Source organism: Sapajus apella, unplaced genomic scaffold, assembly GCF_009761245.1.
Source record: "Sapajus apella isolate SASKATOON/1434 unplaced genomic scaffold, GSC_monkey_1.0 scaffold13, whole genome shotgun sequence".
In the NCBI taxonomy this organism is placed as follows: domain Eukaryota; kingdom Metazoa; phylum Chordata; class Mammalia; order Primates; family Cebidae; genus Sapajus; species Sapajus apella.
Window position 1 is genome coordinate 20,161,945 of NW_022436953.1, and position 26,961 is coordinate 20,188,905.

At 39.1% G+C, this 26,961-nt stretch overlaps 2 protein-coding genes across 7 annotated transcripts in view; one reads left to right on the plus strand and one right to left on the minus strand.

Annotated features, from left to right (window-relative positions):
• Positions 1 to 8,540, plus strand: part of ENO4 (enolase 4) — a 34,818-nt gene extending 26,278 nt beyond the window's left edge. For both annotated transcript variants that reach the window (XM_032281771.1, XM_032281772.1), the window contains 4 exons: positions 152 to 347; positions 2,720 to 2,787; positions 3,303 to 3,420; positions 4,944 to 8,540. In XM_032281771.1, coding sequence (XP_032137662.1) covers positions 152 to 347; positions 2,720 to 2,787; positions 3,303 to 3,420; positions 4,944 to 5,098 — 537 coding nt within the window. In that variant the 3' untranslated portion in view covers positions 5,099 to 8,540. The remainder of the gene's footprint in view (positions 1 to 151; positions 348 to 2,719; positions 2,788 to 3,302; positions 3,421 to 4,943) is intronic.
• Positions 8,188 to 26,961, minus strand: part of SHTN1 (shootin 1) — a 124,887-nt gene continuing 106,113 nt past the window's right edge. For 3 of the 5 annotated variants that reach the window (XM_032281765.1, XM_032281766.1, XM_032281767.1), the window contains 2 exons: positions 26,298 to 26,490; positions 8,188 to 9,965 (listed from right to left, as the gene is read on the minus strand). In XM_032281765.1, the coding sequence (XP_032137656.1) occupies positions 9,743 to 9,965; positions 26,298 to 26,490 (416 nt within the window). In that variant the 3' untranslated portion in view covers positions 8,188 to 9,742. Of the gene's footprint in view, positions 9,966 to 26,297; positions 26,491 to 26,961 lie in introns of those variants that run through there. The other 2 variants (XM_032281770.1, XM_032281768.1) reach the window with 2 other exon arrangements.

Below are 26,961 nucleotides of genomic sequence, written 5' to 3' on the forward strand. Positions count from 1 at the left end.
TACAGGGATCATTCAGGAACAGAAGTAAAAGAAAATTCTTTTGTGTATCTCAGGAAAAATGTGTGAGTTTGATTATGTGCTATATTATTCCTGCTGGTTTTGTAATTATGTTCAATGCATTATAATGATCAATTCTTAAATATTTACCCAGGACTTTGAACAGTGGGACAGCATCTATCACACACTTGGTTCCAGGTGTTACATAATTGCAGGAACTGCATCCAAAAGCATCTCTAAACTTCTAGAGCAAGGAAACATTGGCATCCCCAAATCCAATGGGCTGATCATAAAACACACAAACCAAACTACGATGTCTGACTTGGTGGAAATAACCAATCTGATTGACAGTGAGTAAAAGTATACATCTGAAAGACCCATAGTAACTTGGTTATACCAGCAGCCAAAAATATACACCATATCAAAGTTCATAAAAAGCACGGAAGAAATCTTGGAAGAAAAGAAAGTCCAACCATTTGTGACAGATTTAGCGCTGGAAAACAATATGCAGCTTACTGACTTACTTCACAGCATTCCACTAACAGCCCAAGTCCAAGCTCATCCCCTTTACTGAGGGCTACCAGAGGTATGGCCAAGGCCACTGCCCTGTCAGCTTCACAGTGGGGAGGGCCTTTCTGCCTGTAACAGGAGGACTAAGGGCTGATTTCTTCTGAAAGGGCATAGCCTTCAGCACATTTATCAGTTTGCTTTAGGCTCTGAGTTTGGGCTACAGAAAATCTTGAAATTGACAGAAACCCAGAGAGGAACCCCAGCTCTTACTGCTAAAGAACAGGTCTCAAACCCTGAATCATGTACTGTGGAACACCTGGGTACCCATCTGCACTAGCCAGGCTTCCGGCTATAATGCAGTGTTCAAGCTAAGAAAAACAGCTCACCATTCACAAAGTCAAGGCACCAGGCACAGCCAAGGAACAGCAGGGACAGAACGTGTGTAGCCTGCATCACGTGACTACAGTATTGTAAATTTCCCCCTACCATTTACTACGACTTTATGCTCTAGATTCTAGATAAGGAGTCAACATCTTAATAGGGACTACAGCTTTCTTTCACACAGGCATGGCCCAAGTACATAGTAGGATATAGGAATTACTTAATGAAAATAAACTTAGCTATTGTACTATACCCAGACACCAGTGGGCCATTTTAATTTGCATTGACTTGGGGAAGTCCAGAAGGGATCAGAATTTGGAATGAGAATCACCCATTGCAGGGAATGGTCTACTTCAGCAGTTTAGAAAACAGGCAACAAGATCAAATTAGAAGCAGTTTTCTGTCAGTATAGAGACCTGAGGCAAGGGTAGGTTGACTACTAACACACAGCACGAGGAAGCTGCAATCAGGTTGGCAAAGCAGTGGGGCATCGGAAGTCTCTGGAAGCAAAACATGAGTCATCAAGGGATCTGGCACAGGATTCCACCAGTGGGGATCAGGGGATGACAGGTGAAAAGCAAGGCTCCAGTGCTGGTGCATCAGGGAAGCCAGAGGAGAGCAGCTTAAGGCCAATGGGTCAGGCATTTGCAAACTGGACATAATCCTTACAGCATCCCTGTGAAGTAGACTCTACCATTTCCACTTTACTGATAAGAAAACAAGACTTGGGGAAATTAGGTAACTTTCCCATGACACTACAGTGATCTCACTTGCCCACCTCAGTCTTTTAAACATGCTGTTCCTCTGGTCCAGAATGCTTTGCCCTGACACACTTGACTCTGCATCCTTCAGGTCTTGGCTAAAATGAAATGTCTTCAGCCACTCTTGCCTTCACCTATCCTTAACTGGTTCTGTTCTGAATCTTCCTCCTAGCATCCTGTATTTCCTCTTTGCAATACTGATCACAATGACTTGTACAAGTATCTAATGACTGGGATCTTCCACTAGACTACAAACTGAGTTCATAGGCATCTTGTACCCTTATGCACAGGGCATGAAACAAATACCACAAGTGGGTCTCAGGAACTAGACAGAAAGCTGGCCTCAGACCTGGGGCAGAACTCAGAGCCAGACTGGCAGCCAGGGACCTGGGTTGGTGCCAGAGGATGGAAGACGATGCTTAGGCAGGGCTGTCCTGTGGGTAGCAGATGATAGACAGGAGGCAATGCAAACACTGTCACTGCGGGAAGAGCTCTGGCTGGCACTCTTCATAGACTGGCACATTTTAAAGGGTTTTGAGACCCTCAAATGATTGATTACTCCCAACACTACTCTTCTAGTAAACATTCAGAATGACAGTCCATTGAATAAAATTCTACACAATGAAATGAGAAAGCCATTACATCGGCATACCAACTCCACGTCACTATTGCCATGTTTCACTGACTCAAAGATGCACATTTTTCTACATTGAACATTTAAAAAATTGATTTGTCTTATAGCCATGGTCTTAGAAATGTGTCAGTGTAATTTCAGCATCCCCTACCCCCTTTTAGTGGTAATAACAGTACATCTTACAAATCATGTATCTTACATTTTGATGAAACATGATATTCATTTAGTATTTACAGCATCTAAGCTACTGGAAGTGGGGGGGGTAAACAAATAAAAGCAGGGCAATAAAAATGCAAATGTTAGAATTCTTAGGTGGGCAAGTAATTGACTCTTCAAGGCAAGTTTAAATCTGAGAAATTTTTAATTTTGATCCCAGAGACTCACTTGTATGCTAACTTTCTACACCGTATAAAACTGAAAGGAATTCCTCTTCCAGGTAAGAAGCACATTGCTGTCTTTGGAAGCACAGAAGGAGAATCATCTGATGACAGCCTTGTTGATTTGGTAAGTGCTGAATGCTGGTCAACTGCCAAACACTGCTTTTATCACGAATTGGTATTTCAGAGAAATGCAGTCTTTGGTAGAGTAAGACATGTAACCTTTTATGAAATAGACTTGCTTCCTCCCAGACAGCTATCTTTTGCAAAGAGCTAATCTCTGAACTTTTAAAAAAAGAAGAAAAATTGAAGTCCAGAGAAGATGAGCAGCACACTTAAATGAGTGGTGTGCGCACCTGCAATCTTCCCTCCTAAAATGAAGTGAGAAAGGCCAGAAGGTTCTTAGATAAAATCAGCATGCCTCTGTGACTAGTAAAGTGCCTGATGGATAGTCAGTCACATCATCTGTTTGCTTTTCAACACTCTCAGCTTGTAGGCCCCCGTGCTTATGTAAAGATAAAAAACTAAGTAATAAGAGAAAAACCCAAACAGCACACCGTGACAGTTTCCTTTCTCCTTAAAGGACTGTTTTTTAGCAAAACATGGCTCCTCCATCTAAAATTAGTTTTTCCCCTCTTTCAGGCTGTTGGGCTTGGTGTCCGGTTTATCAAGTTGGGGGGTCTTTCCCGTGGTGAACGGGTGACTAAATACAACCGCCTTCTCACTATAGAGGAAGAACTTGTCCAGAATGGAACACTGGGTATGCGCTTTCTTGCTTTGTTTTCACTTAGCCATGAATACGAGAACAAAGACTGGAAGAGGGGGAATAGAAGTCCCTCTGCAGGAGGTCAGGGGAATCCAAAGACCATAAATAAGTGCTGACAAAACTAGGATGGCACTTGCCACAATGTATATTGTTGTCTTAATGGATTATCTATTTACCTGAATGTTTAAAACTCTCTCCCTTTTTCTTGATGAATAGGCTTCATGATGCTCTTCAATAGAATTAATTGATTGGAATTTCCAAGCCTACCTTTTGTTATGGTCCAAATTATACTTAAGGTTTCTCTGCACAGCCCATGGAAGTTAAAGACAGATGCTTTCCTGAAGGTTCCTGGAAACTATCGTTTTACTTAAAAACAAGTAGGCAGTGTGTTAATTTTAACATACCTTGGAAAGGCTAAGGTTTCAAGAGAAATCAATCAACCATTTAATGAAATCAAACCTTTGTATATCTGCATGGTTTAAAGCACCTTGTATACTGGGTAACTGGAGAGAAACACACCAAATATGCATTTTTATTTTCTTATATCACTGATTGTGATGGCCAAAAGGAGGCACATAGCATGCAGTGACGTTTAAAGAGACTGATAGAAACTGTGATTGTAAACTTGTCACGTTTAACGTGCATCCTAGGATTCACAGAAAATAAAGATATAACTGGGAGACTATTTCTGAGTCATGAAAGGGCAGTCAAAAGTTAGTCTGTATTGTTTAGTGTGTAGCAGAAGGGCTAGTTTTTTCAAATAGGTAAAATTATACCGTTCCACATACCTGATTATTCTCCACGGCATCCTGACTTGTGGAGGCCTTAGCTTCCTTGCATGACTGATCCCAGTTCCGGCCAGACATTTTACCATGAGGGAAACAGCTGCTTCAGGGCTCTGGTGACCGGAGGCCCCGCCCCTCTCTGGGGACAGTGCAGCCACCTCAATATTCCACAATGGATTAACAGATTAAGGAGAACTTCTCTGACACTGGCCTTGGCGAATCGCTATTAAAGGACCAAAAACTGGTAAAAACAAATCTCTCCACTCCCACTTTTGAGTAGGAAATCTTGGCAAAATCTCCGCCATTAAAATGCTATCAATACTTACATGTAAGGACCTGACTGGAATAGTCCTTGCCTGTCATCCTTTCCCTCAGAGCAGTCAGCTGGCAGTGGCTTGTACCATCTATAATACTGACCTTTTCCCCAGTTCATTATCTTCCTCTTAACCCTTTCCATAAGCCTCTACTGAAAAGTCCACGATGCATCAGCAAACGTTCCAGTATGTTGAATGACAGTGCAAATAAAATCGAACAGAACAACTGTAGGGCACAATTAACATATAACCAAAGATAGGCCCAATTGTAAATGATTCTGGAATCCTTTGGGATGGTGATGTGACACCTTTGGACTAGTACTGAAGATGATCTCCTTCAACTCATGTAATACATAAAAACTAGTACCATTGGATTAGACAGTAAACTTTATTGTTAACTTTTTTTTAAAAAAAACAGGTTTCAATGAAGAACACACTTTTTTCTACTTTAATGAGGAAGCTGAAATGGCGGTGGAGGCACTTGAGGCTGCTGCGGCTGGGGAGCTGCTGGAGCCCACCTTTCTCACACAAAGTGGGGAGGAATCAGCCAAAACAAGAGCATCCTCTGGATAGGGCTGCACACACCCCAGGTTTCAGCCACACCATCAGTATTCACAGACTGGGAGGTCTGAAGTACAGCACCATGTCTCCACATTGAGTTTCCTCTTAAACTTCACCAACTCCTATGGTTTTGATTCTTTTAATTCCACTGCTTGGTAAAATACATATATGGTGTTTTTGCCTGAGATTATATCTGTGAACTTTGTTTGACAGCCATCACACTTCCATAGATTTTGTCTATTAGCTCTCCTGTCCATTTTTCAGGGGCACGCTCCAATTAAAGAGGCCAATATTTTTGTTGCCAACCCCACACTCAAACATCTCATCCTTTACCAGTCAGAACATTTCTGAGAACAAAAACCTAATGACCCTAGAAGCTGTCTGTGCTGGGAACAGATGTCCATCTTCTGTGTTTAATCTACATATCTGTGCTGAAAAGCATCGACACATTTTTATAGCCAGCCTCATGCAGAAGTTAAGTGTGAGAGCATCATTCTTTTTTGTAACAGCCAAATAGTTTTATCTCTTTCCTACCCTTAATTCCCTTTTCCCTAATTCCCTCTTCTTTTTAAATTTTAGTTTTTCTTGTATTATTTTATCTATGTGGGCCTTCTTAGGTCCTTTTTGGAATGAGTATAAATGAATAAGCACATCAGCAAATGAATAAATATTCTCAAGATTATTAAATGCCCAGTTATTTATTCTACAGCATTTAAAAAGCAATTCACAAGCGATATTGAAAAAAACTGTATGACATATTCGTTGCCTGAGCTTGCTCTTTTGTAAGCTAGTGTTGGGATTATAGTAGAGGAGTAGCAGAAATAAAACATCTTCAGACACAATCATACGGATATAATAATATCCAACCACTTTGTATGATTTAGGGTCTCTGTTAAAAGGGTTACCATTTGCTTTTCCTAAACATTACATAAATTGCTATGTACTGAGTTGGCTGAGTTTAGACTTCTGATAAATTCTGTAATTTTTACTAAGCACACTGAGGACCTCTCCTTTTAAAGAGTACTAACAAGGGACCTTAATGTCCTCATAACAGAGCCAACTCGTTATTCTCAAAGCTATGATTTGAAACTGGCTCAGGGCAGACTCAGAGCATGAGGCAGGAGACTTTAAGTTGGGAGAACTGTGTCACAGCGTGTGGCTGCTATTGCCTCTCCTGATGCTCAGCAATAAACAACAGGTAGGAGAAACTGGAAGGAAAATTGATTTTAAAGGCAGAACAAACATGACTGGGTGTTCACATACCCTTTGAAAAATACACACACACACACACACACACACACACACACACACACACACACACACAATATCATGATAGTATGCCCTGAAAGAGTGATATAAATTATAATTACTGAAACCAGAGCAAAAATGTACAAGGAATAACAAAATAGCTAAATTAAATTAATCAAAGAGGTGATTTATTACCAGACCAGGTCAGCAGTTTAACTTCAACACAGAGCATAGTTTACTCACCTATCCTCACTTGAGACCACACTCACCAATGGATAGTTAGCATTTTAATTTAAATTTCTTCGGGTGCTAGGCACTGCTTCTATTTATACTTTCTCTGTGTTATATAATATATAATAGAAATATATTTATATAAATGTATATATAATATTATCTGTGAAAGAAATGAAAGAAACTAGTCATATCCCAAATTTTAAAAGATGGTGGGATGGGGAAATGTCAGTGCTTAGAAGGGAAAACTTCAAACCACTCCAATCCTTACGCAGGGACTGCTTGATGAGTCTTCTACGGTCGGTGATAATGACAGATGGTTATCCATTCTTCACAACTTACTGGTATATAAGCAAATGTTGTTCCACAACGAATGTAACTGAACATGTAGAGTATGCATTTAGAAAAATAATCCAGATTTTAAGGCTATGATATAGACCATCATTTACTGACTACACAACCAAAAACTGGTCAGGAAAGATAATTAACAATAATTGTTACCTGTACTACGCCATTTCCAGCAGTTTGCCATTAACAAAGAAGGTAAGGAAAGTGCAATTACTATTGAGTAGTCAGAGCCAAAGCGTCCATCCTCCTTACTCAGGGCAAACTAGGCTGGGTGCTAACAGCCCTGTTGATGGCTGCCAGTCAGAACTTCCATGGGACTGATCATTTGCTGAACAACTGTGGGTGAGGACTTTAAGACCAGCTCAGATACAAAAGGGTGCAAGCGCTTTAATTAAAATGTTATTCTTCCAGAAAAAAAGAGAGACATTTTCTTTTCCTTTAATAGCAATGGCACAAAGTACCTCTATCTCTCTGCCTCACTCTGCTATAAAATGCATTAACATTAGTCTAAAAAAAAAAACCTCTGTAGCCCACAAGACTTAATTTATCTTTCCCAAACAGAAGGAAGCATAAATAACCTTTTAGAGAAATCACAAACATCAAGATGCAGTCTCTTCCAACTTAAAATCGTGTACGCAGGTTGTATGTAAGCTTTGTGTATGCAACGGCTATGAACATACTTTGCAGATATAAACATAGTTCTCTATGTCTTATCTGGGATACCCTGCTTTGGTTGACAATGTCACCCCAGCCAAGGGCAAAAACCCCTCAAAATCAAAGTGAAAAGGGAAAAACTCTGGGCAGAAAAGGTGAGTGAATATCTTACATCAAATACTTTATGTCAAATTAATTTAAAAGTCTTTGTAATCACAGTAGGAGAAAGAAAGCAGCTTAAAAAAGGTAAGAACACTTTCAAAATACCTGTTACGAACTGTTCCCTAGTCCAGCTAGCACATTTCACCAAAAGGGCAACTTCTTACTCCAGAAAGGAGGGTGTTCGGATAACCATATTATTCTGTTGATGGTGTGATGAAATATGGAAAGAAAGCGTACACATCTTTATATTCCTAAATGCGTGTGAGTCGCATGCTGGCAGACGGATCACAGATGCAAGAAGGAAGACAGCACAAAGAAACATGAAAGAAAACTCAAACCATCTTAGGGACTATTAAAAACTACTAAAGTTGTCAACTCGTATACAATTTTCTATTAAAGAACGTCGAGCTTGGGTAGCTAAGCCAGAAACGCTGATAATAACTACAATTGACCCTTAATGGGAAACTGTTGGTGCCTTTTTAATAAGTTGTGGTGAGGAGAGTTCATATTACAGCATAACAGAATTCGCTTAGTGAATTAACGCAGTCTGTAGTTAGCATATCATATAGCAGTATTGTCCAGTTAAGGAAAGATACAATTGAAAAACATTACATTTTAAGTCTCCATGAGTAAAGTGATAAGTAACTGTAAAATCATCATTGGGAGAACATGGAAATAGTCAAGCATAGTGAAATTACAGAAAGATAATTATCTCTAAATTTAGGAAGTACATGTACCTGCCTACCCACCTCTTCAAGCCTATGCTTACCACACGTGCAAAAATACAATACAATACAACTACTGCAATTATTACTATCATTTTCTTTTGCCCTTAGGTGAAAAACACCTGAAAGCTACATGCTGAGCCATGCTAACAAAACTAAACCTTTCACTTTCTTTAATAGTAAAATTACCATTACTGAATCATTGTCATAAAAAGTGCATTCAAGTACATTACCACTTATTTTAAATAAACACCAATTTTGAAACAATCAACTTTGAAAAGCTGCATAAGTTTTTTTTTTTTTTCAATCCCTGATTACATTTCTATTTATTCACTGTGGTAGCCTGAAACATTGTATTCTTAGAGACTAACTACTGCTTAATTTCTTTTTAAAAAAAAAAAAAAAACAACAACAACAAACCTGTGTAATATAGAACAGCAGTGAAGCAAGAAAAATGTGTGCTTGTCACTTATCTTCACTGTACATAAGAACTGTGATAAAATATGGTACTTGTGCCACATTAGTATATGGGAAAACATAATTAACTCATAGCACAGAGCACATGGTTTACCAACGTATTACTGTTAAATTCAAGGTTTAGACTTCCACCTCAATTCTGTATTCAGGCTACCAGAGCATCCCCTTGGAGGTCCTTGGGAGGCTTTGGACACAATTAACATCATGTATTTTTCATCCAATAGTTAACGATGTGTGTAATTAACACTGACTATGGGACTGAGTTTGATGCCAGCTCCTGAGTTTTAAGTTTATCTCAGTCTACCATAGAAAATAACTTGTATGCCACAGTACCCAACAATTTCCACGCTGCTGCAGTTTCTCCATCAAGAGGATCAGACCCAAAACAGAAGCTTCTTGGGGGGCTTTTAAAATCGTATTAGGTTGATCAGTTTTGTTTATCCAATTATGCACAAGCACCTCAAACTTTCATCATTCCATTTGATGAGTGGTATGCACATTTCTTGAAAAGGTATCAACATCTGAATTTTTTTGTAACCTTCTAAAAGAAGTCATATTTAATACAGTATCTAGGAAAAGAAAATCTCATCTTTTTTAAGATCAAAAAACCAAAACCTACTAGGAACGTGTATTTTGCTAAACAGCTTACTTATGTTTATAGTTGCTACTTACAAAAGTGACACCAGAAAAGAACCTGTATTCTGAATACAGTGACCAGAGCAGAATGTCTATTGCCCTTGCCAATACACCCACACTAATCGTGTGCTTATTGAAAAGGACTTCCAAACATGTCAGGCTTCTGGTTTATGGATCAGCAGCTGGAACTGTCTCTCTCTCTCATGTTTTCAATGCTGTCTTCTTTGTTTTCTGGTTTAATTTCGCCTTCATCCTCCTTGTGTTGAGTTGGATCTTTTTCAGCAACCTGGTCTTTGGTTTGGGGTTCATGTGTAGAAACAGGATCTAAAACTACAACTGGTTCGGCTTGTTTTTCATCATCAAAGTATTTTTTCCTGCATCCAATGCTACTGGGAGGCCTATGAGATGAAGAGTTAGACAAAAAAATAAAAATAAAAATAAAAGGCAGAGAGAGAAAATAGTTGTCTCTGGTATTCTGGATTCAGAACAACATAAAACCCAAAACGTTCTAAGTCTAATCAACATGCATATAGTCATCTTTGAGATGCCAGCCATTTCAAAGAAAACATGAAGCTATCGGATTACACAGCTGACATTAGGAGCACAAGGCCAGAAGGAAGAAGGCAGAGAAAGAGCGATTAACTAACTACAGAAGTGTAAAAAAGCCAAACGCACCTACCTGCTTAATTGCATGCTCTTCTCAGGAAGCGTAAAGCTCATGGACAAACTGTGAACTTCTCATCATGGCCTGCTGCCCAGACTCCCGCCCACCCTCACTTAGCTGGAAGGAGCAGTTAACTCCCTTCCCTCCTGCGTGTTCCTGGGTATGGCTGGTTGCAGGGTATCCCTGAGGAGCCTGCATGGACGAGGGGAAGTAATTACCCCTGATCACTGATGGACAGGTGAGAGGCATGCCGGCTGCTGCCATTACCAACTAGAGGAGACCTGGCCAGACCTTGGGAGCGAGTGGCAATAGGACCAAGGGCAGAGAGAGAGTCAGAGTGGAAGCTAAAATGCTAAGTTAACTATTCATTTTTCTAAAAGGAGGATCAGGTTTCTTGAGAAATTTCTTATGGAATTTCAGAGGCAGTTTTCCACAGAGTCCTCCTCTCATCAATTCTGATGCTAGGAGGTATGGCTCCTCAGGCTGAATGGGTGAGGATTTCCTTATAGAAACAGATATCTCTGAAGCACCTGAAGTTTCAGGCTGCTGAGCTGCTGCCTGAAGGTCGAGGCAGCTGCAGTGGGCAGGGCTGGGGCTTTCGGACTTTTCTGGTCTTTTTGGAAAATGCTAGGATGAGGCCTTTTTGTCCCAGAGAACTGGCTATTAACCATGGCCCAGCACATCACCACCCCACCTCTTGGTGTTCTGCCAGGTGGCAGCCAGGGAGCTGCCAGCCAGGGCCTGCCCACTGCTCTACCAGCCCCTCACCAGGAGTTGGTTTCTGCTATTCTCTGACCCCTTGAACAGGTCAGAGCTGGCAGGAGACACTCTTTTACCACCTAATACCTCTCTCTTGTTGGTCTTGCCACAATTGTTTCCTATCTGTCTCTTCCAATAGCATGTAAACATCCATGAGGCAGGGACTCTTAAGCTTTATTCACAATGCTATCCCCAGCACCTAGCACAGACACATTTGTGGAGTAAACGAATGGGAAAATACTTATAAACAGAAAGGTTCAGAATGAAGCGGGAGAGATCAAGGTTAATAGGTCTGGACGTCTCAATTGCCAACAAAAACAACAGAACAATGATCAACTATTGAGAGAAAGTAACCTGCATGACCCAGTCACAAAAGCCTCAAACCCAAAGACCACTGTTTTTTCACTTTCTGACCAGTGCTACAAGATCTGTCCAAATGTTTAAAAACCACTCCCTCCAGCTATTGGGTTATATTACCTATATGTGGCTTGGGCATCATCCTAAGTGACAAACACTCTGTTTTCCTTGGAGGTGGTAAAAACAAATATAACCAGGGGCCTGATGACAGGCTGTGCTATGGAGAGGACAGATTCCTTTAGTTCTGCCTGGTTATGGCACATGACATTGTCCAACTACCTTGGCTAAGGAACTACTTCTCCAGACATCTGCCGCTGTGCTTTGGGGATCAGAATGGGGTGTAGTTTCTCTAGTGGTACCTTTTTTGACTTTCTCTGACCCACATGATATTTAAAAGCCTGTGATCAGAGAAGCAAAACAACTGGAAGTAAAATTAAGGACTAATCAGAGGAATTAGACCTTAGGCAATGGAAGGCAGTAGTCATGCTATCTATGGAAATCCGCTGCCTTCTCGTCTGATGCTGGGCCTGCAGTCAGCTGTTCTGACAGCTGGGAGGGAAGATCGCTGTAAAGTGGCAGACACTAAGGACAAACCAGAGCTCTACCTATCTCTCAGAAGCACCACTCTTAATGATGCAAGACAATCTGTAGGATAAGCAGGAGCCTTCCCCAAGGAGCTGCACATGCACCTGGCCCAGAGTTTGGAGAAGCTGAAGAAAGAGATGTGGGGAGCTGGAGAAACTGTGGATCAGTCACTGCCACATGCCAGTTAGGTGAGTCAGCACATCAGGAATGTCATGCACAAGCTATAACAGAGTGTGCCCTGCACGGACCTTCTGAGGGTTAAAAACATTTTTTTAGACAACTACTTCACTTCCGCCTTCTAAATCTCATGCAAATTTCTGTGGCCAACCCTACACTGGAAACAAATGGGTGAGGAGATTCTAGGAAATGAAGCTGCAGCCCAGCTAAGGTACCGGGGAAAGTCCCATCCAAGTCTGGAGGTCAAGTCACCAGTATGGCTTCACCAACTTGGGTCTGGGCCCACCTTATATAAGCCAGCCAATCTGCTCTAAGCATGCAAAGGAAATATTTCTGTCATTCTAGGTGAGCAACTTCCATCAACCCATACTAACCTTCATCACTTCTGTAGAACTACCATGGATGTTTCCATGCCCATGTGTGTCTGCAGGTATGTGTCTACAGGTGAAGGGGTGGTGCACAGGTCCTAGAAAAAGCTTTCTTCGTCAGCTCAGGACTAAAAATTTCCAGGAAGTGTTCTCTGGGCTCCACAGCAGCAATAAATGGATGTTGATTGAACTGAAAACTCATAAACCTTGTATTGTCAGGCTGAAATTGTCCTGGAATTGTCTCAGTCCAAAAAATGATTCCCCTGTCCTGAAGCAAGCTTCTTGACTGCAGATTAATCTATTATTAAGTCACAGATAGGCTACAATTTGAGAACCCCTTTATCATCACTGAACTAGGTGCTGTGGGCATTTTCTGAATCTATGCACGGAGGGAGAGTGATTTGTTTCTCAAGGACAATGACCACTGCCTTAGAATCCCAATGGAAGGTGGAAAGAGACTAGGACAATCATCTAGTCTGACCTGTCCTTTTACAGATGAGGACAATGGGGCATGAAGAGGGGAAGGAACTGGCCTGAAACCACATAGCTCATCAGTGGCAGAGTCAGAACAAAAGTCAGAAGCTACTGTCTCCCTGTTCCTGCCTTTTCCATGACAGCATGCTGTTTCTCAAAGTATCTTCTCCTAGAAACATTATACCACAGGCTAGTTTTGGCATGTTTACTGATTTAATTCTTTCTGAATCCCTCTTTCCATCTCCATCCTCCAGATCTGTAAATATAAACTCTATCCCTTCAAGCTATCCCTTGTGTATTTGTTATTTTTCCTCTGCGGTTTGTAGCTCCTCCTGGTTTGACATCACAAGGTCTACTCCTGGCTCCCATGAGCAGCTGCCCAAGGCTCCTTCTGGAATAAGAGGCCTTTCTTTCTCCTAGGCCTCATTCTATCTTCGTTCCTATGGTATGGGAAGGGCCACAGAGCTGCATCAGTGATGATGTCAAGAACCCACGTTCTCACTCTAGTAGCCATGGTGGCAGGTTCTACAGGGTTAAATATGAAGCTTCTCCTCAAGGAAGAAATCCCAGAAGCTCAAATGCAACACTTCAATAAGAATTGTAATATACTGTCATTCTGTTCAATTTTTCTACTTTAATGCAACATCTAAGGACAAAGACCACAATAAGTAATTAAAAGTCTGTACTTATAAAAAGTAATGGCAGCCTGTCTCCTGCATGCTGCGAAATCTGCAAGTAAAACTTAAATTTTAAACGTATCACTTATAAAGTAAAACTAAAATCATGGGATGCTTGGGCTGACCGGGATCACCATCGTGAGCTAGTCTAACCTCTTCATTTGTCAGATGAAGCGTCCAAGGAAGAGTGAGGTTAAATCAGCATATGACTTGTTAACAACAGATACAGAACTAAACTAGTGGAATTTTGATTTCCTGTCCAATATTTTTTTTCTAACCACAACATCCTGGTAGTCATTTACGAGCCATTCAAATAGATATTTTTCACAGGTCATATTATACTACGTGCTCAAACGCTATTTCAAGACAAAAAACAAAAACCAAAAAGCAAAATAAAAGCTAAGAGAAATATACCAATCGATGCCATTCTATGAAGCCTGATGCCCAAGTACAACTTGGGTGACCTTTTAGAAAGCAGCTACTGTGCCCCTACTGCAAGAGAATACAAGTGTGGGGCCTGAGCAGGTGAGGCAACTTATTAGTAAAAGGAAAGACTGACTCCAAACCGTACTACTAGCAGAAGAATCAGAACAATTGCAATGGCCATGCCAAAGCCGAACTTTATACAGGGACTCAGTGATTTCTCAGACTGTGTTACAAGAGATGAAAGTGCAGCATTCTAATTTTAAAAAGCACATCATTGTTTGCATTCAATGAAATTCCTTTCAAAATCAACTTTCCACGTTCCAATTATATTCAACAACATTCTAGCTAACATTTCGGCTGCAATTCAAATTAACTAATGCCCAAAAGAGCCCTAATCCAAGTGGTTCCGAGCTCAATTGAATACAATCAAAGCTCATGCAATGAAGGGGGAAATGCTTATTTCATGCAAATTCTGCATATCACTCAAGCTTAATTTTACTGATAATGTAAAGGTGGGACATTTTGAACATTACAGTGAATGAACTTTTAAGCGGTGAGAGTTATTTTATAAAATGCTACCTCTGAAAAGCTGATTGCCAAACAGTATAAAAATGGTTTGAGGCATAAATGCCAAGTTCATTTCTATTTCACTTCTGAGGTAACTATCTTTCAAATCACAACAGCTGGACTATTTAACACAATCTGGTGAATCAAAGTATAGTTCTTCTCTGGTCTCCCAGTGGGATGTCTGCATTAGTCTGTGGCAGCCATCCAACAAATGACGCACAGCCGGACGGTCTGAACTCTGTTTCATTTACAATAAAAATGGATAAAACCGCAATCATATTTACCACCTTCAAGGAGAGAAAACGGAAAGATTTAAATTTGTCTTTATAAAGTCGTTTCCTGGAAAAACTCCAAAGAGGAAGTTGCTTTTATATTTTCTCTGGTGTAAAAATAAGGATTCTTACTTTTTTTTTTCAAGTCCTTTATACAGTTACTGCAGTGAACAGTAGTGGCATTACGGCAGAGATAGTTTTTATTGTTTCTTTTGGAAACCCTATTTTTCAGGAGATTTTAATGCACTTGTCCAAAACATCACAAAATAAAGTTTCAAATCTAAGGTGAAACTCTCTATATTACTGCCAATTCTAGGAGTATTTTTAAATATAATAAAGGTTAAACAAAGCTCAATTCTTTTTTGCTTTGCGTACTTTTTCAAAACTTCATTTTAGCTCAAAAAATGTATTAGTTTGTCAATTTAAGTACACTTCTACTTGAGGAAAAAGTGGATTTAATTATTAAAATAACATTATTAAACAACAGAATACTACCATGTTTGAAAATCTGACATCAGTCTCTAGATGCTGATTTACTCTCAAGATTAACAAGAATTCCTGTTTACCATAGGTGACAATGGCTGGGCAAAGATCTGTGTCTATGCTCAGCAATATTTTCTTTAGCTGAGTAACTGCAGCATAGTCATCCCAGTACACAGCTTACCACAATGCGAAGCTAGGAAGCCTTGTACCGATTATCTTACTCCTCTAGTGTAGGCTGGACTGCAGACATTTACAGAATCTAAAATACACTGGCACAAGGAGGTTCAGGAAACTAGACTATTCTCACAGCAAAAGCAACACTGACAATGCGTGAACTATGATTTCAGCTCAGCCAAAGATTCTGAAATGTGTGTGATTGTTTTCTTAGGCTTTGTTTTTTAGCTTTTTATAGTTCTGCCCAACATTAAATCATCATGGAAAATCCACTCAGATTCCAACTATTAAAAGCCATGTTATTTATAAGAAATATTTTAAGAGACAAAAGTCTTCCACAAAATTCAACATTGGCTCCTTAAAAACAGCTGCCATGTACAAAAATACTTGCATTTTCACTCTAAGTTTTCAGGAAAATATTTTTTAAATGTAGTCGTTTTTCTTTCAATTTACTGTATTACATTTTTTAAACTCTCAAGACCAGAAGTCATAAAGAAATTACTTTTCATAGAGTTATACAATAAAGAATATTACAAATGAAATGTGTTTATTGGGTTTCAGAAGTTAGGTCAGTTTATTCTGAGATCTGACCTTGCATCTGAGTTTTGGCTTCTTCCATTTGAATAAAAAATCTCCCCTCTACTCCACAATACACAAATACAAGGAAACATAAACACTGTAGAGACTACTGAAAAATTGTTTAAAAAAACAAACAAAAAAAAAAAAACTACAGTGTACCAAAAGTAATCTGGTTCTCTATGCAGAAATGATATATTTTACACAAAGTCTCTTAAAAATCATAGGTGCTTGCAACTGGAAGCAAATGTTAGAAGGCAATTAATTCTTTGAGAGAAGTGAGAATTACTCAGCAGCATTTTAACAGTAATTTTGAGATTTACTCAACAGCAGTTTAAGAGTCATTTTTGCACTAGGTGTAATACATCCTCAACAATTAATCTGAAGGAAAGTGCTGTCTGCACAGCGACTCAGGACCCTTGTAAGACAATCCTGACAAGCGGATCTTTCGGGCAGTCCACAGGATAACTCCTTGGCAGCAGGGGAAGGAAAAAAAATGAAGTGAAGGGATCTCAACTTCCAGAACATCCAGTTGTTCTGCTAATTTTGTTGTTAAAAGTTAATTGTCCATGTACAGGCGCACATGGAGAACCTTTGTAGCAGCGCTTTGCTGAACAGAGCTGTTTCCTGCAGTGTCAGCACACAATTCAGCAGTACTAAGATTACAGTTGAGAGCAGAGCAAATCCTTTAATTGTATAAGAGCATCAGATTAAGCAGTAATGTACATGCAGTTCATTCCGTTAGCTGGTAGTCTCTTCTCAGAAACAAATGTTTACTAAGTACAGGGAAGGTGCCCTCCTTCAAAGGCGCGCTTGTGCACACACGCACGTGCACACACACACACACACGCATGCATGCGAAAGAAAGCAAGCGGAGGTGATGAGGAAACCTGGGGGTGAGAGTATCAGGAAGAAAATCCATTCCTTTCCATCCCAGGGACATATGGCCAGCTAAATCAATTTCCAGCTGAGATCATTTGTTTGAGAGAATAATTTTATGTCAAGTTTCCCTAAAAGTAAGTTAAGAATCTCAAATTTTATTTGCTAGTGTATTTCAAAAGCTCATAATCTTTCATAGGATTAGACAAAATAAGTAAACAAAATAAAATAAAATAGCTCAGATTCTCCAGCTCCAGTAAATTAAAAAGCAGTACTTTTCTATTTCAATTTTCTACATTAGTTGCACATTAGAAATACTAAATGAAGAGACCAGTTAAAGGTCAAACAATGCTAAAAATTGATCTTACTTTTAATTCAAAATCTGAAAGGCAATTAGATTTTTTTTCGTTCATGGAAATGTTTGACTAGTCACACCAACCAAGAGACATCTAAAATTTATGTTTCATCAACTACCCTTTGGTATTCAGTTAATGGCCCAAACAAGATGAACTCTTACAAAAATAAATCTGTGTGGAGCCAAAAGTCACATGTATTTAGAGATACCACAGATATAGAAATTAAATGCAAATTAAAATAAAAATGGCTTCACTGGAAACAAACATTTTTCCATTGAAATCGAAGTCTTATAATTGCTACATGGGTTTTTGTTTTTTAAAATCTTCTAGGGCAGCATGTAACCTCTTTTGACTCCCCCAAACGAAAGAGCAAACTAACTGCCTGTCTGGTAGTTAAAAAGGAGATTTCAAAGAGCTTGATGAAGCTTACAGTTTTGGGGGGATCTGGGGTGAAGAGAAGTATGATAAATTAGAAAGTGTTAACTGAAGAGTCTCTGGCAATTAATTGTGGCTTAAAAGGATCTTTGAGAATGACCAAGATGACAAACCTACGAAAGCACTACAAACCACACAGTTAAAATGGAACGGGAGTTCCCTTTCTAAGGCGTTCTCCCTTTTGAAGTAAGGTTTTATAGAAGTAACTAGATAAAATGAAAAATCATCTTTGAGGTTGACTATCTTGTCTAATTGCAACTGTTAGGAGGATATTCACTTTCCTGAAAGTAATTAATAGAAGAAGTGTGAATATGGATGAAAAAGCTCAATTCAGATGAGCAGGGCCACTTTCAGATGAGATGGTATCAGAGGAGAAGAGCAAGATGGCAAGAACACAAGATATTCTTAAGCCTCTGCCTGACTGTGATGCAGACACATTTTAAGATCTGCTCACCTCTTTCTCCATGCTGAAGGCCCAGGTGTCCAGTCTCTCTTTATAATAAAAATGTCCTAAAACATGATGACCAATGTATAATTAAAATAAACTCAAAGGAGCTAACCAGTAATTGACCAAATATGAAGCTCTCTCAAAAAGGTATAGAATAAAATGGATACAATGATAAAATATATTTAGGGCTTTAGAATGTATGTTTTTAAACTAGATTCACATATAGTGATTCACCTTCATATTATCATATTATCATTTAGTAAAAGCATCTTTCTAATCCAATAATTATGATCAGAAATTTTCAAGGTATTTGCTTCTGGGAAAAAACTATTTCTCGGCATGGCTAAAATGTTTAATAAAATAAAAACTGTACAAATGGAACTTATGCTGAAGACTAAAGTAGCTTAAGGCTGGTATTCCGACAGGCTAATTTCTAAAATTTTTTTGAAGCATAGCCCTTTATTGAACATTTGGCATGAAAAAGATTAAAATAATTTCTTTCCAATTATTCTTTAAGACTTTTTGTTAATTCACATAGGCTCTCCTTTTCACAACTCTGTTTTATTGGGTAACACTTTCCTCCCTTGACAAGAGATCTTTAAATCTGCTTAGATTGGCCTTAAAGAATGAGAAAAGGAAGACATGAAACTACCTATGAGTATGTAGGGTCTAAGGAACAGGATGTGAGTATCTTCGGGTCAATGAAGCAACTTAACTGCAGAATCATCACCTTCTATAGAAGGAATCTTATGGTCATTCTTTTCTTTCCCATTCCTTAAGCTCTTTAGACACTAAAAACAGTACACCATAGTTCAAAAAGCATTGGCTTTAGAGATAAAGTTTAAAAGGTTCAAATGCAATTTGACCTAAATGTCAATTAGAAGTATAATTTTGGGCAAGTTGTTGACATCACTGAACTTCAGTTTTCTCATCTGTAGAATGGGGATAATGTCCAAACTATAGGTTTGGGAGAATTAAAATAATACATAAAAGCACCTGGCTTAATAAATGTTAGTGAAATATAGTAACAACAGCACAGAAGCAAATTCCAAAACCCTCAATCCCCTAACTGGAAACTGGTTGCATTACTAATAGCCTCCATCTATAACTAACACATACATCCTGCGGACTATAATTTCAGCACATTTCCTCTTAGATGGATTTGATTTTATTATGAATATATGCTGATAAAGAATAATAGAAGTAGTAACTAAAAAAACACATATACAGAATGCAAGTTTCTTGGCTTTTTCCCAAAAAATGTTTTTTCATTTACTACACCTATATCAACCAAGAACATCAGACGTATGCATTCTGTTGATAACACAGTTAACATGTTTCAGGTATCTCACATAAGATTAAAATGGAAGGCAATTTCACTCACACTGATGTATACTGGGTTTTCTTATTTATTGTTTGACATATGTTTCAGAAACATTAATTCCTAGTTACTCATTAAGCAACATCCCAGAATGTGTAAATGTGGGACTAGTCTACCTAACTGGGGTGAAAGAAGAAAAGCTGGCCCCAGCCAGCTTCAGCTTGTCTGTACTACACAACACTCTTCTGTAAATGTGGTTGGCAGGCACATCAAGTGTCTATGTTATATTAAAAAATACATACATCTGCAATGGTGCCCAACTGATAGTTATGTCTGAAAATGGAATCCACTTTCTTTTTTTTTTTTTTTTTGAGACGGAGTTTCACTCATGTTACCCAGGCTGGAGTGCAATGGTGCGATCTCGGCTCACCACAACCTCCGCCTCCTGGGTTCAGGCAATTCTCCTGCCTCAGCCTCCTGAGTAGCCAGAATTACAGGCACGCACCACCATGCCCAGCTAATTTTTTGTATTTTTAGTAGAGACGGGGTTTCACCATGTTGACCAGGATGGTCTCGATCTCTTGACCTCGTGATCCACCCGCCTCGGCCTCCCAAAGTGCTGGGATTACAGGCTTGAGCCACGGCGCCCGGCCGGAATCCACTTTCAAAAGCTAAAGTCATTTGGAAACATATGTCGAATATAGTGGTGATTAAAATGGGTCACATCATCTTTTGATCAAAATGAACACTGACACTATTCTCTTTTAGGACCAGCAGAGCGGCTCTGAAGGAATCTTCTCACCCAATTTCTTCACTCCAAAATAAAGAGATGGGAAAGATCACCTAATTTATTTTCTCTGTGAACAGGTACCTTTTTTTTTTTTTTTTTTTTCTTTTTTAAGGTGGAGTCTCTCTTGCCCAGGCTGGAGTGCGATAGCACAATCTTGGCTCACTGCAACCTCTGCCTCCTGGGTTCAAGTGATTCTCCTGCCTCAGTCTCCCAAGTGGCTGGGATTACAGGCATATGCCACCACACCCAGCTAATTTTGTATTTTAAGTAAAGATGGGATTTTTCCATGTTGGCCCAATTGGTCTCGAATTCCTGACCTCAAGTGATCTGCCTGCCTCAGCCTCCCAAAGTGCTGGGATTACAGGCATAAGCTACCATGCCTGGCCTGTGATCAGGTACTTCTAACCTAAAAAGGTCTAAAAGCATTTGGGGCAATAGTGAAGGGCTGAAATGAGTAATGCTGACCCCTAAGAGTACTAATCTGAAAGGTAATAGTCATTTTGATTTGGACTTGTAAGTTCCGACGATGTATTTTAAACATTAATTATTTTACATTTCTGGGCTTATGTGTGTTTTCCTGTATGTCTACACTGAGAGACATGTGCTAGAAAATACGTACCTCTTACTCCTTATCCTAACTGTGAAGATCTGTACCAAGTAACGACATTTGTTAGGAATTACTGGAATTCAAAAGCTGAAAGGGACTCTGTAAAGTACGCAATCTACTTGCCTTGATTTTAGATGAGAAGAAACGTTAACAAAAAGAAAACAAAACCCAGAGAAGTTAAACGACTTGTCCAAGTCATCTGGCCCAGTCAAAAACTCAGGGGGTCCAGTATCTTGGCTTTGGTCCTTGATGATCATTATCCCAGCATCATAATTTTAAGATAAGATAGGAAAGAGTTTTATTGAAATACTTTTCCCATATGATCTAATTTACATGACAACCCTACAGGGCAGGCATTACTATTGTCAATTAACACACCAGGATTCAGTCATAACTTTCCCAGGGCACAAATATCTAAACAGCAGACCGAGGATCTGAACCTTACTCTGTCTGATATTAAGAGTTCAAGTCCTGGAAAAAACCAGATGCTGCTTGCTGTCCCCAGCACCCAGGTACTGGTTTAGAAAATGAATCACATTATTTCCTTATTACTCCCACTCCTGTCTACAGGCTTTTATTAATTAAAATACAAATCATTCTTGTTTTTGTGACCCTGGGCAATACTTAATTACCCTATTGCCAGGTATTATAGCTGTGTGAAAGTAAAAGTTTCTTTTAAAAATTCTATAATTTAGAATTTTCTCTCTTTGATTCTCACCCATTGATTGGCTGGAATCAGTGACTCTTACTGTATTTTAATATTATCAGATTTGGCCGGGCGCGGTGGCTCAAGCCTGTAATCCCAGCACTTTGGGAGGCCGAGGCGGGTGGATCACGAGGTCAAGAGATCGAGACCATCCTGGTCAACATGGTGAAACCCCGTCTCTACTAAAACTACAAAAAATTGGCTGGGCATGGTGGCGCGTGCCTGTAATCCCAGCTACTCAGGAGGCTGAGGCAGGAGAATTGCCTGAACCCAGGAGGCGGAGGTTGCGGTGAGCCGAGATCGCGCCATTGCACTCCAGCCTGGGTAACAAGAGTGAAACTCCGTCTCAAAAAAAAAAAAAAAAAATTATCAGATTTAATCTTGATCAGGAGAAAGAGCATAAAAGCAAAAATGAGGTTTACACTTAACACGCCTGGCCAGCCCTTTACCAATTACAGCATAAAGGGACATGACGAGTGTAATTCTGATCTGAATTATAACCAATCAGAATTCATAACATTCATATTTGCTGTGAGATTTAAGATATTAGGACTAGATGGTATATACTTACTAGACATAATTAACAGAGCACATTTTAAAACTATTATTAAAATAGAAACAGAATAAATTAGGCTTTCCCAAGCCCTGATTATCTTTTCCTTTTTCTTTTTTCTTAAAAACAAAACAAAAAAAACCCTTGCTTTGCATATGTTGGTGACAAGAAAGTTAATTAATCCTTATAATTAAGCATTAAAAGTGTTTCTTGCTTTCTTATAGGTCCCTAGGAAATAAGTCAGTATATCCTTGACTGTATAATTTATCAGAGAAGAGTTACTCAATTATATGGAATATATTCATATGCTTATTTCAGGAATTTATTAAAAGAAAAAAACTTTCTAGGTATACTGTGATGTTATTTAACTTTCTGGTTAAGTGAAGATCTTATGCAGAAAAATCTTTGTCTCTACTTGTTTTTTTTTTTTTTTTTTGGGACAGAGTTTCACTTTTGTTTCCTAGGCTGGAGTGCAATGGTGCAATCTTGGCTACTGCAACCTCCACCTACCAGGTTCAAATGATTCTCCTGCCTCAGCCACCTGAGTAGCTGGAATTACAGGTATGTGCCACCATGCCTGGCTAATTTTGTATTTTTAGTAGAGACAGGGTTTCTCATGTTGGTCAGGCTGGTCTTGAACTCCCGACCACAGGTGATCTGCCTGCCTCGGCCTCCCAAAGTATTGGGATTATAGGCGTGATCCACCTCACCCAGCCCTGTCTTTACTTTTACATTTAAAACCTTTCTCGATAGTTTAGCAAATTTTCCGATCCATTTGGGCCAATCAAGTGAGCACAGCTCAATCTTTGTTTTACAACTGAGTATTGTGTTGTCTCTGATAACTTAATTTGGAGTAGGTACAATGTCAAAAAAGATATGCAAGACTGAGCTGAAGAGAAATGGTTCCCAGGCATTTAAAAAATGTTTTAAAACCAAATAATCCAATCAAAAAACTAATAAACAAACATCTCTAATATCAAGCTTGTGAGCATGTGACTGCTGAATAATAGGAGAATGCTGATTATTATAGCTGATACTCAGCTGTTTTATTGATACTAAAAATGTGCTCATTCATTTATTAAAAAATAATTTACTGAAAGCCTACCATATGGCAGGAATTGTCCCATGTGTGTAAGACACACCAGTAGACAAAACAGGAAAAACGCCTTACCCTCATGGAGCTTATATTCCAATAGAGGAGAGAAAAAATAAAACAATGTAAGTTAGAAGGTGAGAACTGCTATAGGGAGAAATGACATAGGTTAAGGGGGAATCAGAGCTTAAGGGAAGATAGGTTACAATTTGGAATAGGGTGGCAAGGGTAGGCTTCATTGAGAGGATAACATTGGGCAACAGAGCCATGGAGGTGAGGGAGAAGGCCATGGAGCTCTCAGAGAAGACCATACTAGGCAGAGGGATCGGCAAAAGCAAAGGGCCTAGGGTGAAGTGGTACTGGCACAAAGAGGCCAAAGTGGAGGGAGGAAGGGAAGTTAGAGTGGCTGAGGCTGACTGTGTGTGTGTGTGTGTGTGTGTGTGTGTGAGAGAGAGAGAGAGAGAGAGAGAGAGAGAACAAGAGAGAGTACATGCATACATATGTTGGAGTAGTAATATCTGTATTAGAGCCGACTGTCACTGGCATCCTCCCTTGACCTTGATTCATGTCAAGAGCCAACAGCACCACTGACCGGAAACACTAACGGTGGTGTTGCCACAGATCAAAATAAAAGTGCAACTACTAGAATGCAAAGACAGTTTTTAAAAGCAAAGGAAATATTTTACTTATTAATTGCTGACCTGACTTCAAAGTGCTTCGACAGGCCAAGTCTATGAGGTAAGACAATGTGGTTAGTATAATAGAGTACTTAGCCAGTACTAAGTACTTAGCTAGTACTAAGCCAGCCAGAAACACCACTGAAAATAACCCTTCTCATTCCTGGCAGCTAGGCCAGTTTCAGAGGATTCTGACAAATAATAGAAACTTTTCAAGTTTACATGTAACTACATTAAGTTAAACTTCTTTTAGTCATTAAAAGGTTTTAACATATGAATGAAGTGTGCCTATCTGGGTAAATAATTACCCTACACATACACAAAAATCTCAATCTGTATAGTCTAATTGTATTTAAGAAACAGTTTTCCAGAAAGGTGCTCTTATTTGATAAATGGCTGTCAATATGAAAATACACTGCAACAGTTATTTTATTTAGCTAAAGAATGTCAAGAACTGAATGGAGCATTAGGTTACAAAGTTTAAAAGTTAATACAGCAATACACAGTATTTGTATTAGAGCTTTAAGTAGATAAATTAAATTGAAATGTGTCTCTTAAGCAGTCATTGAACAAGCAAGATGAGAAATAAATTGAGCTTCACATCCGCCTTTATGGCATCTAACAACTGTGTCTGTCAACACACGGATCCTTTTCACTGTCAATTCAACACACATTTTGCAGACCTTGGGCCTGCAATTATTTCATTTCCTTTCTTGGAAATGTAATTTCCACTTACTTTTGGAGAATAAAAGGCAGACAAAAGGAGGAAGGAGTTGCAGTATTTTCTGATTCAGATTATCTGTGTAAAGCGGTAAAGGAAAAAAATCTATATACACACACTGAAGCATTTATCAGAAACTAACTTGTCTCAGCGAAATTGCTTTTGTGTCTGGATATTGGTTCAAATGTAGCCAGATTGTTGATGTCAAATTAGTGTTAAACAAATTTAATAGGAAAGATGGAGAATGAATATAGATCATCTTTCTGTTAGAAGTGTTCAAATGACTCTAGTCAAAAGAAAAGAAACACATGACTACAGGAGAAAATGTGGTTTTAAATACAATGAAATTAATTCAGCAAAGAAGTAAATCAGTAAAGTAAATTCAGTAAATCAGCAAAGAAGGTCATTCATTCCTGAAGAGAAAAAAAAAGTTAATAGCAGCAATGAGAGAATGCAAGAGAGGAAGAAAATACCAGTTGGCAAAAATAGATCCAAACTGAATTTCAACTTCATTTGTCCAGGTTTCACCTTTTGAGCTAAGACAGCTAGAATTACAAAAAAAGGGGGGGGGGTTCTTTCTCTCTTGATAGGATGGGAAATCAGAGGTTTAATTAACCATGATTACAATATTCAGCTGATCTGATTTGTCTCACCTCTTCCTTTTCTTTAAGTGACAAACTAGCTGACATCCTGGCAAGAGAACTAAAGCAAAACTGTAGACTAATTTCAAAAAGAGCTGCCATTGTTATAAAACAAATTGATCCTCCACTAGATCTGTCTGAAACACATTCAGTAGCAGGATTAGCTCTTCGACAATCAAAATGCCACTCTGAAGCGAGTCTATACAGATAACTCTTTACATCGTATGTTTTCATTTTCAGGATAGAGCAATATTAGACACATCTTTAACTGAGGACTGGAAAAGGTTGTAAAAACGTGCCCTTCTAAGTAGCCTCTAAAAGATCTAGTATCTTCTTGAGCTGCTCATGAACCATTAAGAGGGATGATCTATGTATTTAATCTCAAAAGACTGATTAAGTGTCTCCTGATGCAGTCAGTATCATCCAGATCAATTTTGCGTGTGTGTAGAAGAACCTGATTACCAAACCAGTTTAGGGGAAGTAAAACTTGTTCTTGTTGGAAATCTGCTCTGCTTTGGTGGTACTACAACGTTTCAATCTACCAGGACCACGCTGAGAAACTGTGTACCCATCTTTAAGAAACCACAAAATCCCAGGCCACAATTCCCTCACTGACCAGAGTCCTTATTAATACTGGAATTGTGAGAACTCTTTTCCTCTCACAGAGTATGGCTTTCTGACAGCCCTACTTGAACCATTTTGCCTCTCAAGAGTTAATTCTTCCCAAAACTCAGCTCAGCTTTGTACATGGTACCTGCTTTGGATCTGAATGAGATCTCTAAGTTAGAACCCTAGAATGAAAAGCTGGCCCATCAAATGAAAGAAGAGAATTTATTGGTGAGCCAAATCAAAATCTCTCTAAAGAGACACAAATCAAAGAAACACACAAGTTAGTCATTACAGATTCTTCTATACACCACTTAGTAAAGAGCATCATTACTTACTGAAACGTAACCTTGGAACTTGTGCATCCTTCCAATTTACGGGGCCCTTCACCTGCCTCAGGTGTTGGGGGGGACGGGCTGTTGAATTCTGCCTCCAGAGTTTTCTTGTTCAAGGCTGTTTTTGTTACACTGGATACAGAACCCAACACTGGCATGGATTTGGACTCTGAGGTGGCTAATATCCCGGTTGGACCTTAAAACCAAACACATACCTCAAGTTTAATAATTCTGTACGATGCTTATTAATATGGTACTGAAAAACAGATTAGCTGAAAATCCCTCAAGAAGTGAAAAGGCCAAGTTTTTTAAAATTTCAAAAGCATGGTGGAGAATGTTCTTGATGGAAATCTGCTCTGCTTTGGTGGTACTACGACGTTTCAATCTACCAGAACCACGCTGAGAAATTGTGTACAGATTTTTAAGAAACCACAAAATCCCAGGCCACAATTCCCTCACTGACCAGAGTCCTTAGTAATACTGGAATTGTGAAAACTCTTTTCCTCTCACAGAGTATGGCTTTCTGACAGCCCTACTTGAACCATTTTGCCTCTCAAGAGTTAATTCTTCCCAAAACTCAGCTCTGCATTTTAAATAGAAACTGGAACAATGTCAAAAGGCTCAACGCTCTTTCTAAAAGGCTCATGAAGGCTTCTTGAGCATTAAA